General features: G+C 38.4%; 1 protein-coding gene across 1 annotated transcript in view; it reads right to left on the reverse strand.

The window, feature by feature from the left end:
• The window catches only part of ABCC4 (ATP binding cassette subfamily C member 4 (PEL blood group)), a 315245-nt gene that overhangs the window by 199636 nt on the left and 96895 nt on the right, over positions 1-18714 (reverse strand). Inside the window, exons 5-8 of the mRNA XM_077158537.1 lie at positions 15114-15203; positions 13712-13875; positions 11424-11549; positions 1421-1670 (exon numbers count right to left, since the gene is read on the reverse strand). Coding sequence (XP_077014652.1) covers positions 1421-1670; positions 11424-11549; positions 13712-13875; positions 15114-15203 — 630 coding nt within the window. The remainder of the gene's footprint in view (positions 1-1420; positions 1671-11423; positions 11550-13711; positions 13876-15113; positions 15204-18714) is intronic.

Here is an 18714-nt window from a genome sequence, read left to right on the forward strand (position 1 = left end):
AATGCAACAAAGTTTAAGAAACCAGGGCTTGGGGCAGACTCTTGCTTCTGTCATGCACAAGTTGTGTGAGGACAGGCAAGCCACTTAACCTACTCTAGGAACCTGTTACTTATCTGTAACGTGAAGACACTAATGCTTATCCCAATCAACAGTGGTGAAGAGCGCCTGGTCCACAGTAAGCACGGCACCAGCAGGGGCAGCAGCAATAACAGAAATTACAGCAGCACAGTATATACGTGAAGCTACATCTGGAAAAGTTACAGCATACACTTGGAATGATGCTATAATTGTGGTACATTCCTCAATGTTTTCTTCCAAGATATGAAGGCTCTATTAAAGGAAATCTTAAGGAACTGCATGGACCACTCCCTGACAGTGTTGCCTGGAGTCTTGTCAGAAAAAAATACAGACTCAAGAGACCAGAACTGACCCAGTATAATAGATCTGTTTTACGGATAATACATGTATATAATATAGAAATGGCACCATAAAAAACCTCAGCTTTTATGCCATGGCCAAAAAAAAAAACTTCAATGTGTGCCATCTAAACTTAACTAGAGATCTGTAATTGGGCATCCATGGCTACTGAGAACCAGAAATAAAACAAACCAGATCATTTGAAAGCCTAGACACTCAAGTTTATGCCAAGGCCCTCTGATGGAGTCAATTTATCCTCATTCTGATACCTATTCAGTCACACAAACACTTGAGTATCAATTGTATATTGTATCTTATTTCAGTTGTGGAAATTTGCCCCTGGTAATTTAGAGATAGTGAATTAACAAAAGAGAACAGAGGATATGATGGAACTGACCCATCAGCAAGGAAAAGACCTATTGGAAATAGGTTCACTGACAGTAAGAAAGAATGAAAAGGGACAGAGCGGAAAAGGCTGAGATCTCAAAGAATCAACAAACATCTATGGAAGAAAGAGAATATTTTTAAAATGTGAGTAACTTAAGGAAGCTGAATCCCTTCTTCCTGCCTAAGGGGCAGGGACTACGTGGTAAGCTCCCACTCTCAACCCAAAGAGAAAGCTGACTCAACCCACACCACACACAGGCACCACCAATTCCCGCAAGCTAGCACCTGCATGGAAATCTGCTTTTCCTGGGCCTGTATTGTTTAGTCACAGCTGCAGTTATCATCTGAACACCCAGGACCTGTGTAGCTGCTATATATTGCTGGTCATTAAGTAATGAGCAATTCTGATGTTATTTTTAGCATACTCTCCCTAAAAAGACAGGGAAGTATACAGAACATTTTGGAATGACTGAACATCTCAGGGCAGTAAGCATTAAATTTTCATTTACCCCTTCCTTATACTACAGGACCTTGAATTTTGCAATGACACTAAATGAAATGGTGCAGTATGTTACTCAAATCAACCTATAACTTAAAAAACTATTGGTCACCAAACCTTGATTCTGCGGATGCTGACAACAGCCTCTGACACCCGCTCGACAGCGGAGGGGAAGAAGAGGGTGACGGTCAATCGCACTGCCCCATACAATGACACCGCAACAAACACACGGCTGGCTGTGATCACGTTGCCAAGAAGCACGTAGGTAGTGAACGTCACAAAGATGATTATTTTGCTTGCAACAAAAAACGATGCCAAATTCATCCCTCTAAGGTACGAGCTTCTAAGGATCTTGGAAATTTCCTTCCTGGAAAAGACAGTAGGATACAGTTTTAAATAAGTATCGCCAGACAAATCATGCATCCAAATGCCATTTAAATCAGACCCCCTTTGTAGATAGCGCACAGAGATAAAAACGAACCATCCCTTCATCATAGAAATAATCTGCAACACACACCCTGATGCCAGTTTCCAACAAGGACTAAGCAGACTACTGAATAACCCTGTCACTCATTCAATGACTCCAGCATTGCAGTTCTTTTTTTATTTAATAAATTGATTCTACAGCACTTTTAGGTTTACAGAAAAATTGCACAAAAAGTACAGAGAATTCTCATATATCCTCACACAGTTTCCTCTATTTGAACACCTTGCAACAGTGTGATACATCTGTGATAACTGATCAGTCAATACTGATACAATATTGTCCACAGTACATCAGCATTTATTCTTTATATATACAGTTCCATAGGTAATGACAAATGCATGTCATGTATATACCATTACCGTATCATACAGAACAGTTCCACTGCCCCTAAAAGTGCCCCATTGTGTCTACCTATTTATTTCCTCCCAGACACACTCATCCAACCTGTGGCAACCACTAATCTTTTTACTGTTTCTACGGTTTTGCCTTTTCTGCAATGTCATACAGTTGGAATTATACAATCTGTAACCTTTTCAGAATGGCTTCTGTGACTTAGCAAAATGTATTTAAAGTTTCCGTTTTTTTCATGGCTTGATTACCTCATTCCTTGTTACCACTGAGTAATATTCAACCCTATGGATCTTCCACATAACGTTAAAGTTCAATAGCTTAGATCAACCAGACTGGGTTTGTACATTCATTCAACGAACACTGGTAAACATTAGTCCTGTGACATGTACCTTTGATGTGACAGAAAGATGAGTCATACACAGTCTGCCCCTCCAGGAGCTCACAAACCTGTCAGAGGAAGCAGTAAGCAACCCAAGACATTGTGAGAGACCAAGACACTGGATGGAAGCAGCTAGGACAGGGCAATGTGAGAGAAGGGAGAGAGAGGCCTGAAACACAGTGTAGCAGACCCAGAGGAGGTTGCACTCAAGTGGAGACTGAGAGGATAAACCAGTTAGTCTGGCTTGGTCAAGGCTAGAGAAGCTGGAGGGAAGAGAGCATACAAAGATACAAAGACAGGAGATGACAAAGAGTTATCAAGAACTCTTGGGAAGTGCCATGTGCTGGAATGTAAAAACATTTAAATCAAAAACTGAAAAAAGAGGCAGGACAGATGGTGGCATAGTGAGCTATGGAATTTAGTTCGAACTCCAGAGCAGCTAGTAAATAGGCAGGAACTGTAGAACAACACTGGAGAGACATTAGTGACCAGACACAAAGCGTATACCAGTCTGGAATGGGTGGAATGGTTAAGATCCCACACAGACTATGGTACGGACAGATGAATAAAAAATATGGATAAGAACTAAACAAATAATACGGGGAACAAAGGTTAAAATAAGTCGAGTAGATTGAAATACTAGTGGTCAGTGAGAGAGAGGGGTAAAAGGGTAGGGTAGGGTATGAGTTTTTTCTTTTTATTTCTTTTGCTGGAGAGATGCAATGTTAAAAAAAATGATCAGGGTGATAAATACACAACTATGTGATGATACTGTGAGCCACTGATTGTAACCATCTCAAGAATGTTTGTATGTGTGTTTGTTGTTTACAATAAGAATATTTTAAAAAAATACTCAGAGAAAAAAAAAAGATCCCACACAAAACTGTAAGTCTCCCATGCCACAGAGGCCGGCGCCTTTCCTCAACAGGCACAGCAGGCTGGTTCCCCCAAGAAAAAGGAAACAAACTTTATAAGTAATAAGAACTTAGCTCAACCACACTCCAGTGGTGGAATTAATGAACAACCTCTGACTACTGAAAACAGGCCCTGAGCACAGACAAACCTGGAGTAAGCACTAAGGGAACCAGGCAGAGGGGGACAGGGTAGATGGGAAAAAAATTTAAAAACAAAAGATTTTTGTGTTGGACAGCACAAAATCCTGGAAAAGGGCTAGACCCCAAGACAGGGCACAAAGAGCCTAGGGACACATACAGTCACGTACCAAGCACAACTCTTGACTGGCAAACCCGGAGAGCAAGGGTCTGGCTCTGCTAAGGTGTTTTTGTTTGTCTGTTTGTTTTACATCTTAACAGCTCATCGGCTAGAACTGGGAGCACTCTCAGGTTCCAGCACCACCGCAGGCAAGGGCGGAATTAAGGCATGTCTGAGAGACAAATTAACTACTCAGGTTAAAGGGGTTGATTCCTAAAGGGCATACCTTCTCCAAGAAAAGGGGGATGGGCACCAGCTCAAGCAGAGGCTTCCTTCAGGGAATTCAGGCCCCAGGTGCTGGAAAACAGAAGCAATCAAAGTCCACCTACTACCTCAGCCTTTGTCTCAAGCACACCACTGGCAAGGAGATGCTTCTGAAATTAAAGATACCACATCAATTTTTGCAAATGGGAAGGAAGCTATGGGCTGACAAGTGCCATATACTGGTCAAGACAGAAAAAGCAGAGTCTAAAGGCTTCATTAAAGTCTGACAACCTGCTGGATCTCAAGTTCTAGGAAACATGACACTGGCTACTCTCTCCTCCAGAGAGGTGGGCCTGTCTGGTCTGGGAAAATCTGCCTGGGGTTGATAACAGATATCTGAGAAGACCTTCCAAAAAAAAAAAAAAGGCTTCATATACAGTGGGCAAGAAACAGAAAAACAAGAACTGAAAAATTCTGATCAGAATTTATGCTAGAGGTCTATAGTAAGTTGAACTGAATGTGAAAGAATATATTGAGAACAAAGTCATTCAGAAAGAAAACCCTAGGTAAAAGAGTGAAAAAAAAAACACCTCCAGAACAAAGTAATTAAGGAAATCAAATGCCTAGACGCCAGCCCAAAATAACAAGTCATACTAGGAAAATCAAAGATATGGCCCAGTCAAAAGAATAAACCAACACTTCAAATGAGATGCAGGAGTTGAAACAACTAATTCACGATGTTCGAACAGACATGCAAAATCTCATCAAAAATCAAATCAACGCATTGAGGGAGGATATAAAGAAACACTGAGCAAACAGAAAGAACTCAAAAGTTTGGAAAAATAAATCACAGAACTTATGTAATGGCACAATAGAAGAGATGGGAAAAACAATGGAGACCTACAACAGTAGATTTAAAGAAGCAGAAAAAAGGATTAGTGCACTAGGGAACAGAATATCTAAAACCTGACACACAAAATAAAATACAGGGAAAAGAATGGAAAAATATGAGCCGGGTCTCAGGGAATTGAATGACAACATGAAGTGCATAAACATACATTTTACAGGCATCCCAGAAGAGAAGGAAAAAGGAGGAATAAGACTAATGGAAGAAATAATCACTAAAAATTTTCCATCTCTTATGAAAGACATAAAACTACAGATCCAAGAAATGAAGTGTACCCAAAACAGAATAGATCCAAATACAACTACAACCAACACACTTACTAATCTGATTGTCAAATGTCAAAAGACAAAGAGAATTTTGAAAGCAACAAGAGAAAAGCAACCCATCACACACAAGGGAAGCTCAATACGGCTATGTGTGGATTTTCTCAGCAGAAACCATGGAGACAAGAAGGCAGCAGTATGCTATACTTGAGATTCTGGAAGACAAAAACTGCCAACCAAGAATTCTTTTCCCAGCAAAACTGTCCTTCAAAAATGAGGAGGAGATTAAAATATGTTCAGGAAAACTATCAATGAGAGAATTTCTGACTAAGAGACTGGCTCTGCAAGAAATACTAAAGGGAGCACTGCAGACAGATAGGAAAATACAAGAGAGAGAGGACTGGAGAAGAGTGTAGAATTAAAAACTATCAGCAAAGGTAAAAAGACAAAAAAAATAGATATGACGTATAAAACTCAAAAGACAAAAATGGTACAAGAAAGTACTGCATTTACATTAATAAAATTAAATTTTAATGGATTAAACTCTCCAATCAAAAGACACAGATTGGCAGAGTGGATCAAAACACAGGTCCCATCTATATGCTATCTATAGGAGACTCACTTTAGACCTAAGGACAACAGGTTGAAAGTGAAAAGGCTGGAAAAAGAAGTTTCATGCAAACAAGAATCAGAAAAGAGCAGGAGTTATACTAAAAGCCAGCAAATAAGACTTCAAATATAAAACAATTAAAATAGACAAAGAAGGGCACACAATGAATTAATAAAAGGAACAGTTCAACAAGAAGATAAAACAATCATAAATATCTATGCACTGAGCCACAGTGTTCCAAAATACATGCGGCAAACACTGACAAAACTGGAGGATGAAGTAGACACCTCTAACCATAATGGTCGGAAGTTTCAATTCCCCACTCTCATCAATGTATAGAACAGCTAGACACAGGATCAATAAGGAAACTGACATTTTGAGCAATATGATAAATGAAGTAGACTTAACAGAAATTTATAGAACATTACACCCCACAACAGCATGATACAGCTTTTTCTCAAGTGCTCATGGATCATTCTCAAGGATAGACTATATGCTGGGTCACAAAGCAAGTCTCAATAAATTTAAAACACTTTCTCAGATCATAATGGAATGAAATTGGAAATAAATAACAGTCAAGGAGTCAGAAATTTCACAAATATATGGAGACTGGACATCACACTCTTAAACAACCAGCAGGTCAAGGAAGAAATTATAAGAGAAATCAGTAAATACCTCAAGGCACAACTAAAATGAAAACACAACATATCAAAATATGGGGTGCAGCAAAGGCAGTAAATTTATTGCCTTAAATGCCTATATTAAAAAAGAAGAAAGACCAAAAGTTGAGGAATTAACTGCTCATTCAGAAGAACTACAGAAAGAACAGCAAACTAATCCCAAAGCAAACAAAAGGAAGGAAGTAATGAAGATTAGAGTAGAAATAAATGAAATTGAGACTGAGAAAATCAACAAAATCAAAAGCTGGTTCTTTGAGAAAATCCATAAAATTTTGGACCCTTAGCTATGACCCAAAAACCTTTTTGACCCTTTTTGACCCAAAAAACGGAGATAGAGAGAGAGAGAATACAAATAAAATCAGAAATGGAAGAGGCAAGACATAACCACCAACCCTCAGAAAAAGGAAGGCAATGAGAAATACTATGAAAAACTATATGCCAATAAAATTAAACACAGATGAAATGGACAACTTCCTAGAAAGGCATGACCAACCAACAGTGACTCAAGAAGAAACAGAAAACCTCAACAAGTCAATCACAAGTAAACAGATTGAACCAGTCATCAAAAAGCTTCCAAAAGTTATAACTGTTAATAATAAATTCTGAGCTGAGCTGTTTCTATTATAATAGGTTGTTTCCAGAAACTTCAGGTATTTATGTGACATCTGAGACTCAGTTACAGCTCTGAAGCTATGAAAGTCAGCAGTACCCCACACAGGCACTGCTTAAAAAAGTTGAAAAAGGGATCAGACTTTGACTAGAGATATGAATGCCAATGGTCTAGACAGGATAGGGGTAGATCAAAATACAAGGCAAAGGATGATATCGTCCATACTTTAAAAGTTCAATTTCTGTGTGAGACCAAAGGGAGAGATGTTTAGTTGGTGCAAAATTTATATTTTGGGTAGTGTATTAACTAATTTAACTTGTATGTTCAGTTCACGTGTTTAGTTGAATACCATGAGTCCATGGAATCTTGAATATGGTATTACATCTTGTTGGTTTTTCCAGGTTAGTGTGATGTCCCAATATATCCCAAAGTAATCTGGGCAGTGAATAAAGCAGCATTTGTAAAGCCCCCTTGGGGGACTGGGGGAAAAGGAGGAAATGTTAAACTCTTTCTTTTGGAGACTCTCTGATATTCTTGCAAGCAATGGGGATAACTAAATCAATTGGTGGAGCCCTTGGATCATGGGATTAACCCTTATAAAACCTATTCCTGAAAAGAAGCTAAGCCTACTTATAATTATGCCTAAGAGTCACCACCAAAGAATCTCTTTTGTTGTGCAGATCTGGCCTCTCTAAGTCAATTCCACAGGTGAACTCACTGCCCTCCCTGCTACATGGGACATGACTCCCAGGGATAAGTCTGGCCCTGGCATCATGGGATTGAGAAAGTCTTCTTGACCAAAAGGTGAAAGAGAAACAAAACAAAATATTCAGTGGCTAGAAATTTCAAGTAGAGTTGAGAGGTCATTCTGGACCTCATTCTGTTATTCCTATGCATTACACACACACACACAATTATATATGAATAAACATATATTATATAATGCATAAGAATTATAACATATATGTGTGTGTGTATATTATAGACACACACACAATATACACACACATACATATATCCCTTTTCAGTTTTTGGTGTACTGGAGTAGCTAAATGGAAATGCCTGACACTCCTGAACCATAATCCAGTAGCACTGATTCTTGAAGACAACTATATAACTACATAGCTTTTACTGTGTGACCATGTGATTGTGAAAACCTTGTGGCTGACAATCCCTTTATCCAATGTCTGGACAGACGAGTGAGACAATAAAGACAGAAAATAAATAAATAATAGGCAGGGATAGGGATTCTGGGATGTTTTCAGTGTTCTCTTTTACTATCCTATTTTAATTGTTTACAGAGAAATGAAAACATTCCAAAATCAATTGTGATGATGATGCACAACTATATGATGACACCATGAACCACTGATTGTATACTTTGGATGATAACATGGTATGTGACTATATCTTAATAAAATTGCATTTAAAAAAGCAACCATTGAAAAGAAAAAAAAAGTGAACCAGATGAATAAACTTAATGGAAAAGTCACATTAAACTGAAATTAGTAAAAACAAATGAAAAAGTAATCATTGAAATTAAAAAAAAAAAACAACAGAAACAAGTGCTAGAGAAAATGTGGAGAAAGAGATGTACCTATTCACTGTTGGTAGGGAAACTGAGAGATGCAGTCTCTCTGGAGGGCAGTGTGATGATTTCACAGGAGGATAGGGACGGGGTTGCCATATGATCCCGCAACCATATTACTAGCTATATACCTGGAGGAACTGAGAATGGGGACATGAATGGACATTTGCATACTGTTGTTTATGTCTGCCATGTTGGGGATTCACAATGGATGGAGGTGGCCTAAGGGTACAAAGACTGAGGAATGGAAGCAGGAACTGTGGCGTATACATACAACTGACTACTGAGAAGCTGGAAGAAGGAATGAAGTTGTAAGGCATGCAAATTCCCCTTTCTAAAATCCGTTTTTAGTTGTCATGTTCAGGTTCATGCGTCAACTTGGCCAGGTGGTGGTACCCGTTTGTTTGGTTGGGCACAAGTGCTGGCCTGTCTGTTGCTATGAGGACATTTCATAGAATTAAATCATGATCACGTCAGCTGCATCCACAGATGACTGCATTTGTAATCACCCAAGGGGAGTGTCTTCTGCAATGAGTGATGCTTAATCTAATCACTGGCGGGCTTTTAAGGAGGATTCAGAAGAGACAATTTCTCTTCCTGCTTCGGCCGGCGAGCCGTCTGTGGAGTTTGTCCAGAGCCTTCATTGGAGTCATCAGCTTCACAGCCTGCCCTACGGATTTTGGACTCTACATTCTCATGGTTATGTGAGACAGTTCAATAAATTTTACATCTACAGTTATTTCCTGCTGATTCTGTTTCTCTAGAGAACCCTAGCTAATACATTAGTATATGGCATTCCAGCAGCTAGCAAACTAGAACAGACTTCAACTAGAGATATGAATGAAGCTGGATAAGAATATCATAAATCAAAATGCAAGGGAAAGGATGATTCGGTTTGTATTTTCAAACTTCAATTTCTGTGTGAAACCAAAGAGACAAATGTTTATTTTATAAACATATAAAATATAAATATAAAATATAAAGTCGCCTTGGAGAATGAGGAGAAAGGAGGAAATATTCAGGTTTCCCATCTGGGGAATTCCTGATATTCTCGCAAACAGTGGGAACAATCAATTCAAAAGGCAAGCCCCCAATCTTGGGGTTCAGTCCTACGAAACTTATCCCTGCAAAGGATAGGCTAAGCTTATTTATAATTATGCCTAAGGGTCACCCCCAGAGAACCTCTTTTTTTTTTTTTTTTTTTTTAAAGGAAAGACAGAGAGAAGGAAGGAAGGATAGAAGGAAGGAAGGAAGGAAGAAAGGGAAACATTTTTAAACATTTTCTTGTTTTTATTGTATTCTGTTTCTCCGTTTTTGTTACATGGGCTGGGGCCGGGAATCGAACCGAGGTCCTCCGGCATAGCAGGCAAGCACTTTGTCCGCTGAGCCACCGCGGCCCGCCCCACCCAGAGAACCTCTTTTGTTACTCAGATGTGGACTGTCTCTAAGCCAACTCAGCAGATAAATCACTGCCCTCCCCACTACCTCACTCCCAGGAGTGTAAATCTCCCTGGCAACTCCCAAGATGAGCTGGGACCTGGCATTATGGGATTGAGAAGGTCTTCTTGACCAAGAGAGGAAAGAGAGAAATCAGACAAAAGTTTCTGTGACTGAGAGATCTCAAACAGAGTCAAGCAATTATCCCAGAGGTTACTCTTATGCATTATAAACATATCCCTTTGTAGTTTATGGTGTATTGGGGTGCTAGAGGGAAGTACCTGAAACTGTTGAACTGTATTCCAGTAGCCTTGATTCTTAAAGGAGACTGCATAACTATATCGTTTTTACAATGTGACCATGTGATTGTGAAAACTTTGTATCAGATGCTCATTTTATCCAGGGTATGGGCAGGTGAAGAAATAAATAAATAAACAAATATGAAAATAAATAAATAAACAATGGGATGGGATAAAGGGTACAAATTTCAGTAGACTGAAATACTAGTAGTCAATGAGTGGGAGGGTTAAGGGATATGGTATATATGAGTTTTTCCTTTTTTCTTTTTCTGGAGTGATACAAATGTTCTAAAAATGACCATGGTGATGAATACACAACAATATGATGATATTATGAGCCACTGATTGTACACTACTGATAAACTGTGAAGATTTCTCAATAAACAAAAAATGAAAATAGATGAGAGAGAGAAAAAAAGAATAAGAAATGATACATAGATGGTAGATGACAGATATAGAAAGAAAAAACAGCAAATGTTGCAAAATTTTCAAAGTTGATGGATATGGGTATCTAGATGGGGGGCATGTTTAAGTTTTCTGTATGGGTTTTGTGTTATTTTTATAACTTCCCATAAATTAGAAATTATTTCAAAATAGTTTCATTAAAAAAAATGAAAAAAATTCTAAAAGCATAAAGCAAAACAAAACAGAATGGTGTCTTTCCCAGGTTCTGTTTGCAATGACTAATATTGATTCATATAGTTTGTCCTATTACAGGTATACTCAATGTATAATTCTACTGGTGCTAAATTATATTTTATTACACAAATATTAATTATATTTTAATATCATATCCTCAAATACTAACATTTATAACCATTGCCTATTTAGGATTTGTGGTACTAAGAAACATTTGAAATTTCATTTTTGCATTAGTAGGAAGCAAATACACTTATTGCTTTAAGAAAATGGTAAATGGAAGACCAGGTTATGATTCTGTATTATGTTATACTACTTAAAACTACGGCTACCTGCAAGTGGTGAGGGTAGGGGAAAGGGTATTTAAGTTCACTCTAATGCGAAAACATAAAACTTTTAAAACCACCCAATAAAAACAGAACACAGGAAATTGCAATATACACAGAAAATTTACCTTCTCAAACTGGTAATAAGGTCTGCAAACGACTTCTCCCAGGCATACATTTTTATTATTCTCATGCCAGTTATAACTTCATTCATGGTCCTGATCCTGACGTCCGTGAATGTCGCAGTCTTACTCCTAAGGGGGACAGACATGAGGCATGAGCCACAGCAACCACGGCCTCGCTTTCCTGAGCGGCAGCAGGCACAGGAGGAAACCATGGATCGGAACATTCCCCAGAGCTCTTTTGCCCAGACAATCAAAATACAAATGGAAAAAGACTTCAATTAGGAAGTCAACAAACTATCCCAGTTCAATAAGTATTTTGGGTCACTTGCAATATCTGCTGAGGAAGACATGAAAATGAGTAAGACCCAATCTGTACCCTCTGGGAGCTTACAGCTGGAGAGGGAAAGCAGAAAGGTATCCAAACACATAATTACAGTGTGGCTGAAATATAATAAAATAGGAATAAAGTGCTAAGGAGTAGAAAAGAAGGGTCTGTAATTCTCTTGGGAAAAGGGAGAGCAAGAAAAGCTCTTGCACTCAGATGTGGCCTCTCTCCAGCCAACACAACAGGCAAACTCACCACCCTCCCTCTGTCTGCGTGGGACATGACTCCCAGGGGTGTGGATCTTCCTGGCAATGAGGGACAGAAATCCTAGAATGAGCTGAGACTCAGCATCAAGGGATTGAGAAAACCTTCTCAACCAAAAGGGGGAAGAGTGAAATGAGACAAAGCGTCAATGGCTGAGAGATTCCAAACAGAGTCGAGAGGTTATCCTGGAGGTTATTCTTGCACATTAAGTAGATATCACCTTGTTGTTCAAGATGTAATGGAGAGGCTGGAGGGAACTGCCTGAAAATGTAGAGCTGTGTTCCAGTAGCCATGTTTCTTGAGGATGATTGAATAATGATACAGCATTCACAATGTGACTATATGATTATGAAAACCTTGTGTCTGATGCTCCTTTTATCTACCTTGTCAACAGACAAGTAGAACATACGGAATAAAAATAAATAATAGAGGGAACAAATGTTAAAATAAATTTAGTTTGAAATGCTAGTGATCAATGAAAGGGAGGGGTAAGGGGTATGGTATGTATGAATTTTTTTCTGTTGTCTTTTTATTTCTTTTTCTGAATAGATGCAATGTTCCAAGAAATGGTCATGATGATGAATATGCAACTATGTAATGATATTGTGAATTACTGATTATATATGTAGAATGGAATGATCAAAATAGGAATGTTTGTGTTTATTTGGTGTTTTTTTTGTATTTTTAAAAAACGAATAAGATGTGAAGTAAACACATCTGATAGTGCTCTCAAAAAAAAAAAAACCTTGTACTTAGAAGCACTGTCTTAAACATCTTTGAAAAAATGAAGCATTTTCAATCACATTCCTTTCACCAAAATACTAATATTGTTATTTCCTTTCATATAATTTAACCATAATATTTTATGAGGGCCAATGATTTTGTTCATCTAATACTAAAAATAAAGAACATTTTTAAATAAAAAAAAAAGAAAAGCTCTTGCTCAGAGTCAGAGTACTGGATGCATGAGAACCAGATCTTGTGATGCTTCTCCAAATAGCAAACAGGAGAAAGGAAATTCCAAGTGGAGTAAACACCACGAGCAAAAGCACAGAACAATCAACTTAAGTGTCAAAACACACAACACCTCCACCCACCTGACCACTTGGACCATGACACCCTGCCAAGCATCTGGGATCTGCTTCAGGACTAACTTACTTCCTCCTATCATCAGGGTCCTCATCAACAGCCACTTTCCTAACACAGACTCTGCTTAGGACTATGGGGATTTATAAAGACATAATTAGGACCGACATTTCTCTTAGGCAACTTATAATTTAATGGGAACTTTAAAAACAACAGACCCCCATACACACACTAAAGAAGCCGTAACACAAACAAACTAACATACTTGAGGTACACAGCTCAAGTACGGTATAGAAAAAAATTAAATTTATTGTTTAGCAGGTAATGTTTAAATAATTTCTACCTGTGTAAATTCTGCTGAAGGACAATCTACCTAGGGAGGCTATGGGGCCTGAAAAGCTGGTCAGGAAAAGGCAGTGAACACTTTCACCTTTCCTGCTTAAAGATTAGCCTTTGCCTTAAGACTTGGAGCCCCCACTGGCTAAGACTGAAGAGATTGCAACATATGCAAAGAAGAGATATTAAAACATTTATTTTATTTTGAACAAAAGCATCAGGCAGACAGTGATGTTTCCAACCCACAGTACATATTCTTTTAAATCAGTATCTTTCTTACCGCAGTGACGAAAACAACTTCCCAATGCAGCTTTGTAAAGGCAGAAGAATAATGAGAACTGCCATTCCAGCAAGACATGATATTCCTATTTCCATCCAGAGAAGGGCAGTCACCGCTATAGCTTGCAGTGGTCCTGCCCACAGAAAGTGTAAAAATATTGTTACCTTAAAGGAAAAAGACAAAGCGCTTTTAGGACTATATAAAAACAAAACCTAGACGAACGCACTATAGAAATAACCTGCTCTAAGAGAACAAACAAGAACCTAGACAGCAAGTACTGCAGTGGGTGTTAAGCCTGCAAGATCCACCACAGGTAAAGCCACTCATGAGCTCCAAAGGGTAGACTCTGGGTACTTAACAGAGAGAAAAACTCGACTAGAAGCACTGGAAAGATGATCTTGATTTTGTGCATTCCACAGATGCACTGAGGCATCTTTCGCAAAACTCAGCTCCCACCTTCATGTCTCCTAAAATCTGCATTATTGTGCCTATCACCTTTTCCAGTAATTATTTATGTATATATATCTCCCTGACAGGCTATGAGCTTCTCCAAGTCAGAAATCCAGTGTTACTCATTTCTGATATTGAGTTTGATGAATGAATAAATGAAAGAGAAGTGGCCCTAGCACAATACAGGAGAGATGAACAGCAGATGGAATGCCCTGGATAACATCATACAGCCATAAGGTAAGCATGAAAAAAGGGCACTGTGGGAAAGAGGAGATGGAGGTTATTTCTGGCTAGGAATCCCCTCACTCAGTATTTTATATCATGAGCTTCCTATGTACCAGTGTATTGGGCACACGGGTAATAATTCCTACCCAGCAGGAGTTCACAATCTAGAGGAGGCAAAGACAATTCAACAGGCAATACCAATGCAACATTCTAAGTGTTAAAAAGGGACTTCAAGGAGTACCTAACCAAGTTGAGCAAGGACATAGCTATCTACTATTTATTAACTGATTATTGAAATCTACAGTTGGAAATATTAGAACAATAAAATTCTAGCCCACAAGACATCATATATTATTACTTCTTTTTTTTTTTTTTTTAAAGACAGAGAAGGAAGGAAGGATGGAAGGAAGGAAGGGAGGAAGAAAGGGAAACATTTTCTTATTTTTTTATTATATTTTGTTTGTTTGTCCGTTTTTTGTTACATGGGCTGGGGCCGGGAATCGAACCGGGGTCCTCCGGCATGGCAGGCAAGCACTCTTGCCCGCTGAGCCACCGCGGCCCGCCCTATTATTACTTCTAAGTCATACACAGAAGAAGTGAGGTTTGGATAGAATAACCCTCACCCTATATCCTCATGTTTCCAGGGCCTATGACAAAAACTGGCACCTAACATTCTGGTAAGTTAAAATAATAAAGGGCATAAGATGAAAAGGAACCCTCAGCTTACCTGGTCAAACTTGTTGACGTCATTGGATAGCAGGTTGACTATCTGGCCCGTGGTGGTCTTCCCCATGGCCATGTTACTGATACGAAGGGCCTGAAAGGAGAGGGAAATGGAGAATTCTATTCCTGCAATGACACTAAGGCAATATTCAAAAAACAACAAGATGGAGGATATTGTCCTGGGTTCTGGTGTGATGAGTGATGTCCTGGATGACTCATGACAGCAGAGTGCCGAGGAGGGTCATTCCACCTTCAACTTCCAAACACTGCAGCAGCCTCAGTGTCCCCAGGCAGCAAAGGGAGGAAAGGAGGTAAGAATAAAACCCCATACCTCAGTTGTGCTGAATCTAGACATGTCCAGAATACAAAGGACCGAAGGTTATATGTAAGAGCCAACAAAAGTCATTTTGAGTCAAATCAGATGAGAGTGGAGAGGTTGCCTGAGACTTGGTCTGTGAATCAGGACTCAGTCATGAGCTGTCTGTGACCTGTCTATGTCCATGTAATTTAAATCCTTCAAGTCTTGGTTTCTTCATTCTGTGAATGGAAATAAAATCCCACCCTATCTAATGCAGAAGATTATTGTGAGATTCAAACAACAAATATGCATCGAGCATCTGTGATGTGGAGGACACTGGGTACTCTAGGAGATATGATGTCTGGTCAATTAGCTGTGCTTTCCCATCTCAAGAGGCACGGAGAAGGTATGTATACACACAGGTGTATATCCAAGTGTGAACTGGACAGTACCGAAGCTTGGGGATAGGGGAAAGTTTCAACTAGATGGCAAAGTAGGAGGGCTGGATCTCGGAAGATAAACAGGAAGAATTATATGGAGATAGGGGAAAGGCACTACAAGGAAAAGAACAGACTATATATAAGTAGAGAAGGGAAAACACGGATAAGGTTGAGTAAATAATACCCAAAATATGCCCCAAAAGTTGAACTGGAAGTAGCTAAAGAGTCTGGAAGACAACATGGAACAGCAAATGTTTCTGAAGTTAGACTGGGAATCTTGACTTTAGGAAGTTAAACTACATAAGTGATCACCTGAAAGATTCTTAGAAGAAGGGAAAACTAAGCATCACTATGATATTCCAGGCAAGAGGCATCAACACTGTAAAGTAGGGTTGTGTAGACAGGAAGGAAGGGCCAGATAAAAGTAAAAACACTTTGAATAAGAATAGGTGCTATGCAAATATTAATTTCGAAGTATACACAACAAAAAAAGAAAAAACATCCTTCTAGGAAAGAAATATAACTTATTTACAGAAAGCTATCTTGAAAATGTTTTATGTGTATTTTTTAAATATTTTAAAACGATTTTACATATAAAATGTTAATCCATCATACAGAAAATACATTACTTATTTAAAAGGAGTGGCTATTTAGTATCTAATTTCAACCGTTAAAATAAGACAAAATGTAATAGCAAACTCTGATCCTAAACTAACCATTTTTAAAAACTCATGGCAGCTACATCCAATTTGAATATCATTTACAGGCTATCACTCCTGTCAACATGGGCCACCAAAGGGTAATATGATGCAGAAGATACTTTGTGTAAAAGACAAAGTTTCTCTGGGTACACCCTCAGGGTTAGTAATTCAAGTAGGCCTGTTACTGGAAATAATGACGGCCCAAAAGGTGGGACTTGGAAGCTCAGACACTGAGAGGTTTCTATAACAAGAGTTAGGGATAGCTCTGAAGTCAAAATTGACATAAAGGACCTAACAAAAGAAAATCAAAGTCATATTCCGTACTGGACAAATACAAAAAAGTGAAGAGATCATTGCTCCAAGGATTGGAAATATCTGGAACTTCCAGGCCAGAGTAGCAGAGGGCTGGCCCTATAAATGTGTGTGGCTGAGACTAAGGGAACTGCAGAAGTCACACAGTATTAAGAGACACTATGGTCCCTGCCTAGCTACGGTAAAGAGCTCTCCATAGGCACCTCAAGCATTCAAGCGAGAAGCCAGAAAAAAGCCTTAGTAACAGAGACCACACTCTAGTATAGGAGCTATGTGCTAGGCCTAAGTTCAAAACATAAATACCTGCTCCAGTTTAAAAAAAAAAAAAAAAAAAAAAAAAGTAAAACCGATCCTGACAGGACTAATCTGTTAGGAATTTAACTCCCTGTCAGAACAAAATTCAATATTCTGGCCCAGCAAAAAATTATTAAACATGCAAAGATGGGCGGGCCGCGGTGGCTCAGCGGGCAAAGTGCTTGCCTGCTATGCCAGAGGACCTCGGTTCGATTCCCGGCCCCAGCCCATGTAACAAAAACGGAGAAACAGAATACAATAAAACAAGAAATGTTTAAAGATGTTTCCCTTTCTTCCTTCCTTCCTTCCTTCTATCCTTCCTTCCTTCTCTCTGTCTTTCCTTTAAAAAAAAAAAAAAAAAAAAAAAAATTATTAAACATGCAAAGAAACAGGAAAATATGACCCATGATTAAGGGAAAAAACAGTCAACAACAATACACCATGAGATGACCCAGATTTTGGAATTAGTAGATGAGGTCTATAAAGCAACTATTATTACTTCACAAATGTAAAGAAAATATGACTATAATGAGTGAATCAATGAGAAAGTTCAGGAAAGAAATAGACAATATCAGTAGGAACAAAATGGAAATTCCAGGACTGAAAATTAAATATCTGAAATGAAAAGTTCACTAGATAGTTTTAACAACAATGGATAATTTCTACTGATCTGTCCCCAAGATCATTAACCCTTTCTTCTGTAGTTTCCAATCTGAAGAACTAACAAAAACTGGAAAAGAAGAACAAAGCCTAAGGGTATTATGAGACAATATCAAGCAAAGAAATAGACATATAACTGGAGTCTTGGAAGAAGAAGAGAGACTAGGTCAGAAAAATATGTGGTTCAAATTTTCCAAAATATTAAAAAAAAAAAAATTCATTTACATCCCAAAGAATCTCAGTGAACCCCAAGAAGAATAAAATAAAGAGACTTGGGCCTAGGCACATGAGAGTCAAATTACTGAAAACTAAAAACTAAGAACAAGTCTTAAAAGCAGCCTGAGAAAAATATCACATTACATACAGAGGAATAATAGCACAACTGATGGCTGACTTATAGAAGCATTAACAAACAATGTAAATGATTACAGTCATATGGCTGCTCCCAAAAATGGGAACACTGTATGGTACATATAGATGAATAATGAATGATAATCACAACAGTAGCACAAAGGATGGGGAAGGCTAATGCAATTTTACTATTGCATGCTTCTTGTATTTTATGTGAATTAGCCCAATATTAATACTAAGAAGACGACTGTTTAAGTTATGGATGCCTCTTTTAATCACTAAAGCAACACTAAAAATAGAGAAACTGCAAAAAAACCAACGGAGGAACAAAAATGGAATACTAAAATATATTTGATTAAGCAAAAAGAAGATGGGAATGGAGAAAGAACAAAAAACAAATGAAAGAAATAGCAAAAGTGAAAGGCCTACACCCAACCACGTAGAAATTTACATTAAATGTAAATAATCTAATCATTGCTATTAGAAGCCAGAGACTGTAGGACTGAATTAACAAAAGGCAAGATCCAACCATATGCTGAACATGGGAGA

The sequence above is a fragment of the Tamandua tetradactyla genome, chromosome 4 (assembly GCF_023851605.1).
Source record: "Tamandua tetradactyla isolate mTamTet1 chromosome 4, mTamTet1.pri, whole genome shotgun sequence".
NCBI classification, from domain to species: Eukaryota; Metazoa; Chordata; class Mammalia; order Pilosa; family Myrmecophagidae; genus Tamandua; species Tamandua tetradactyla.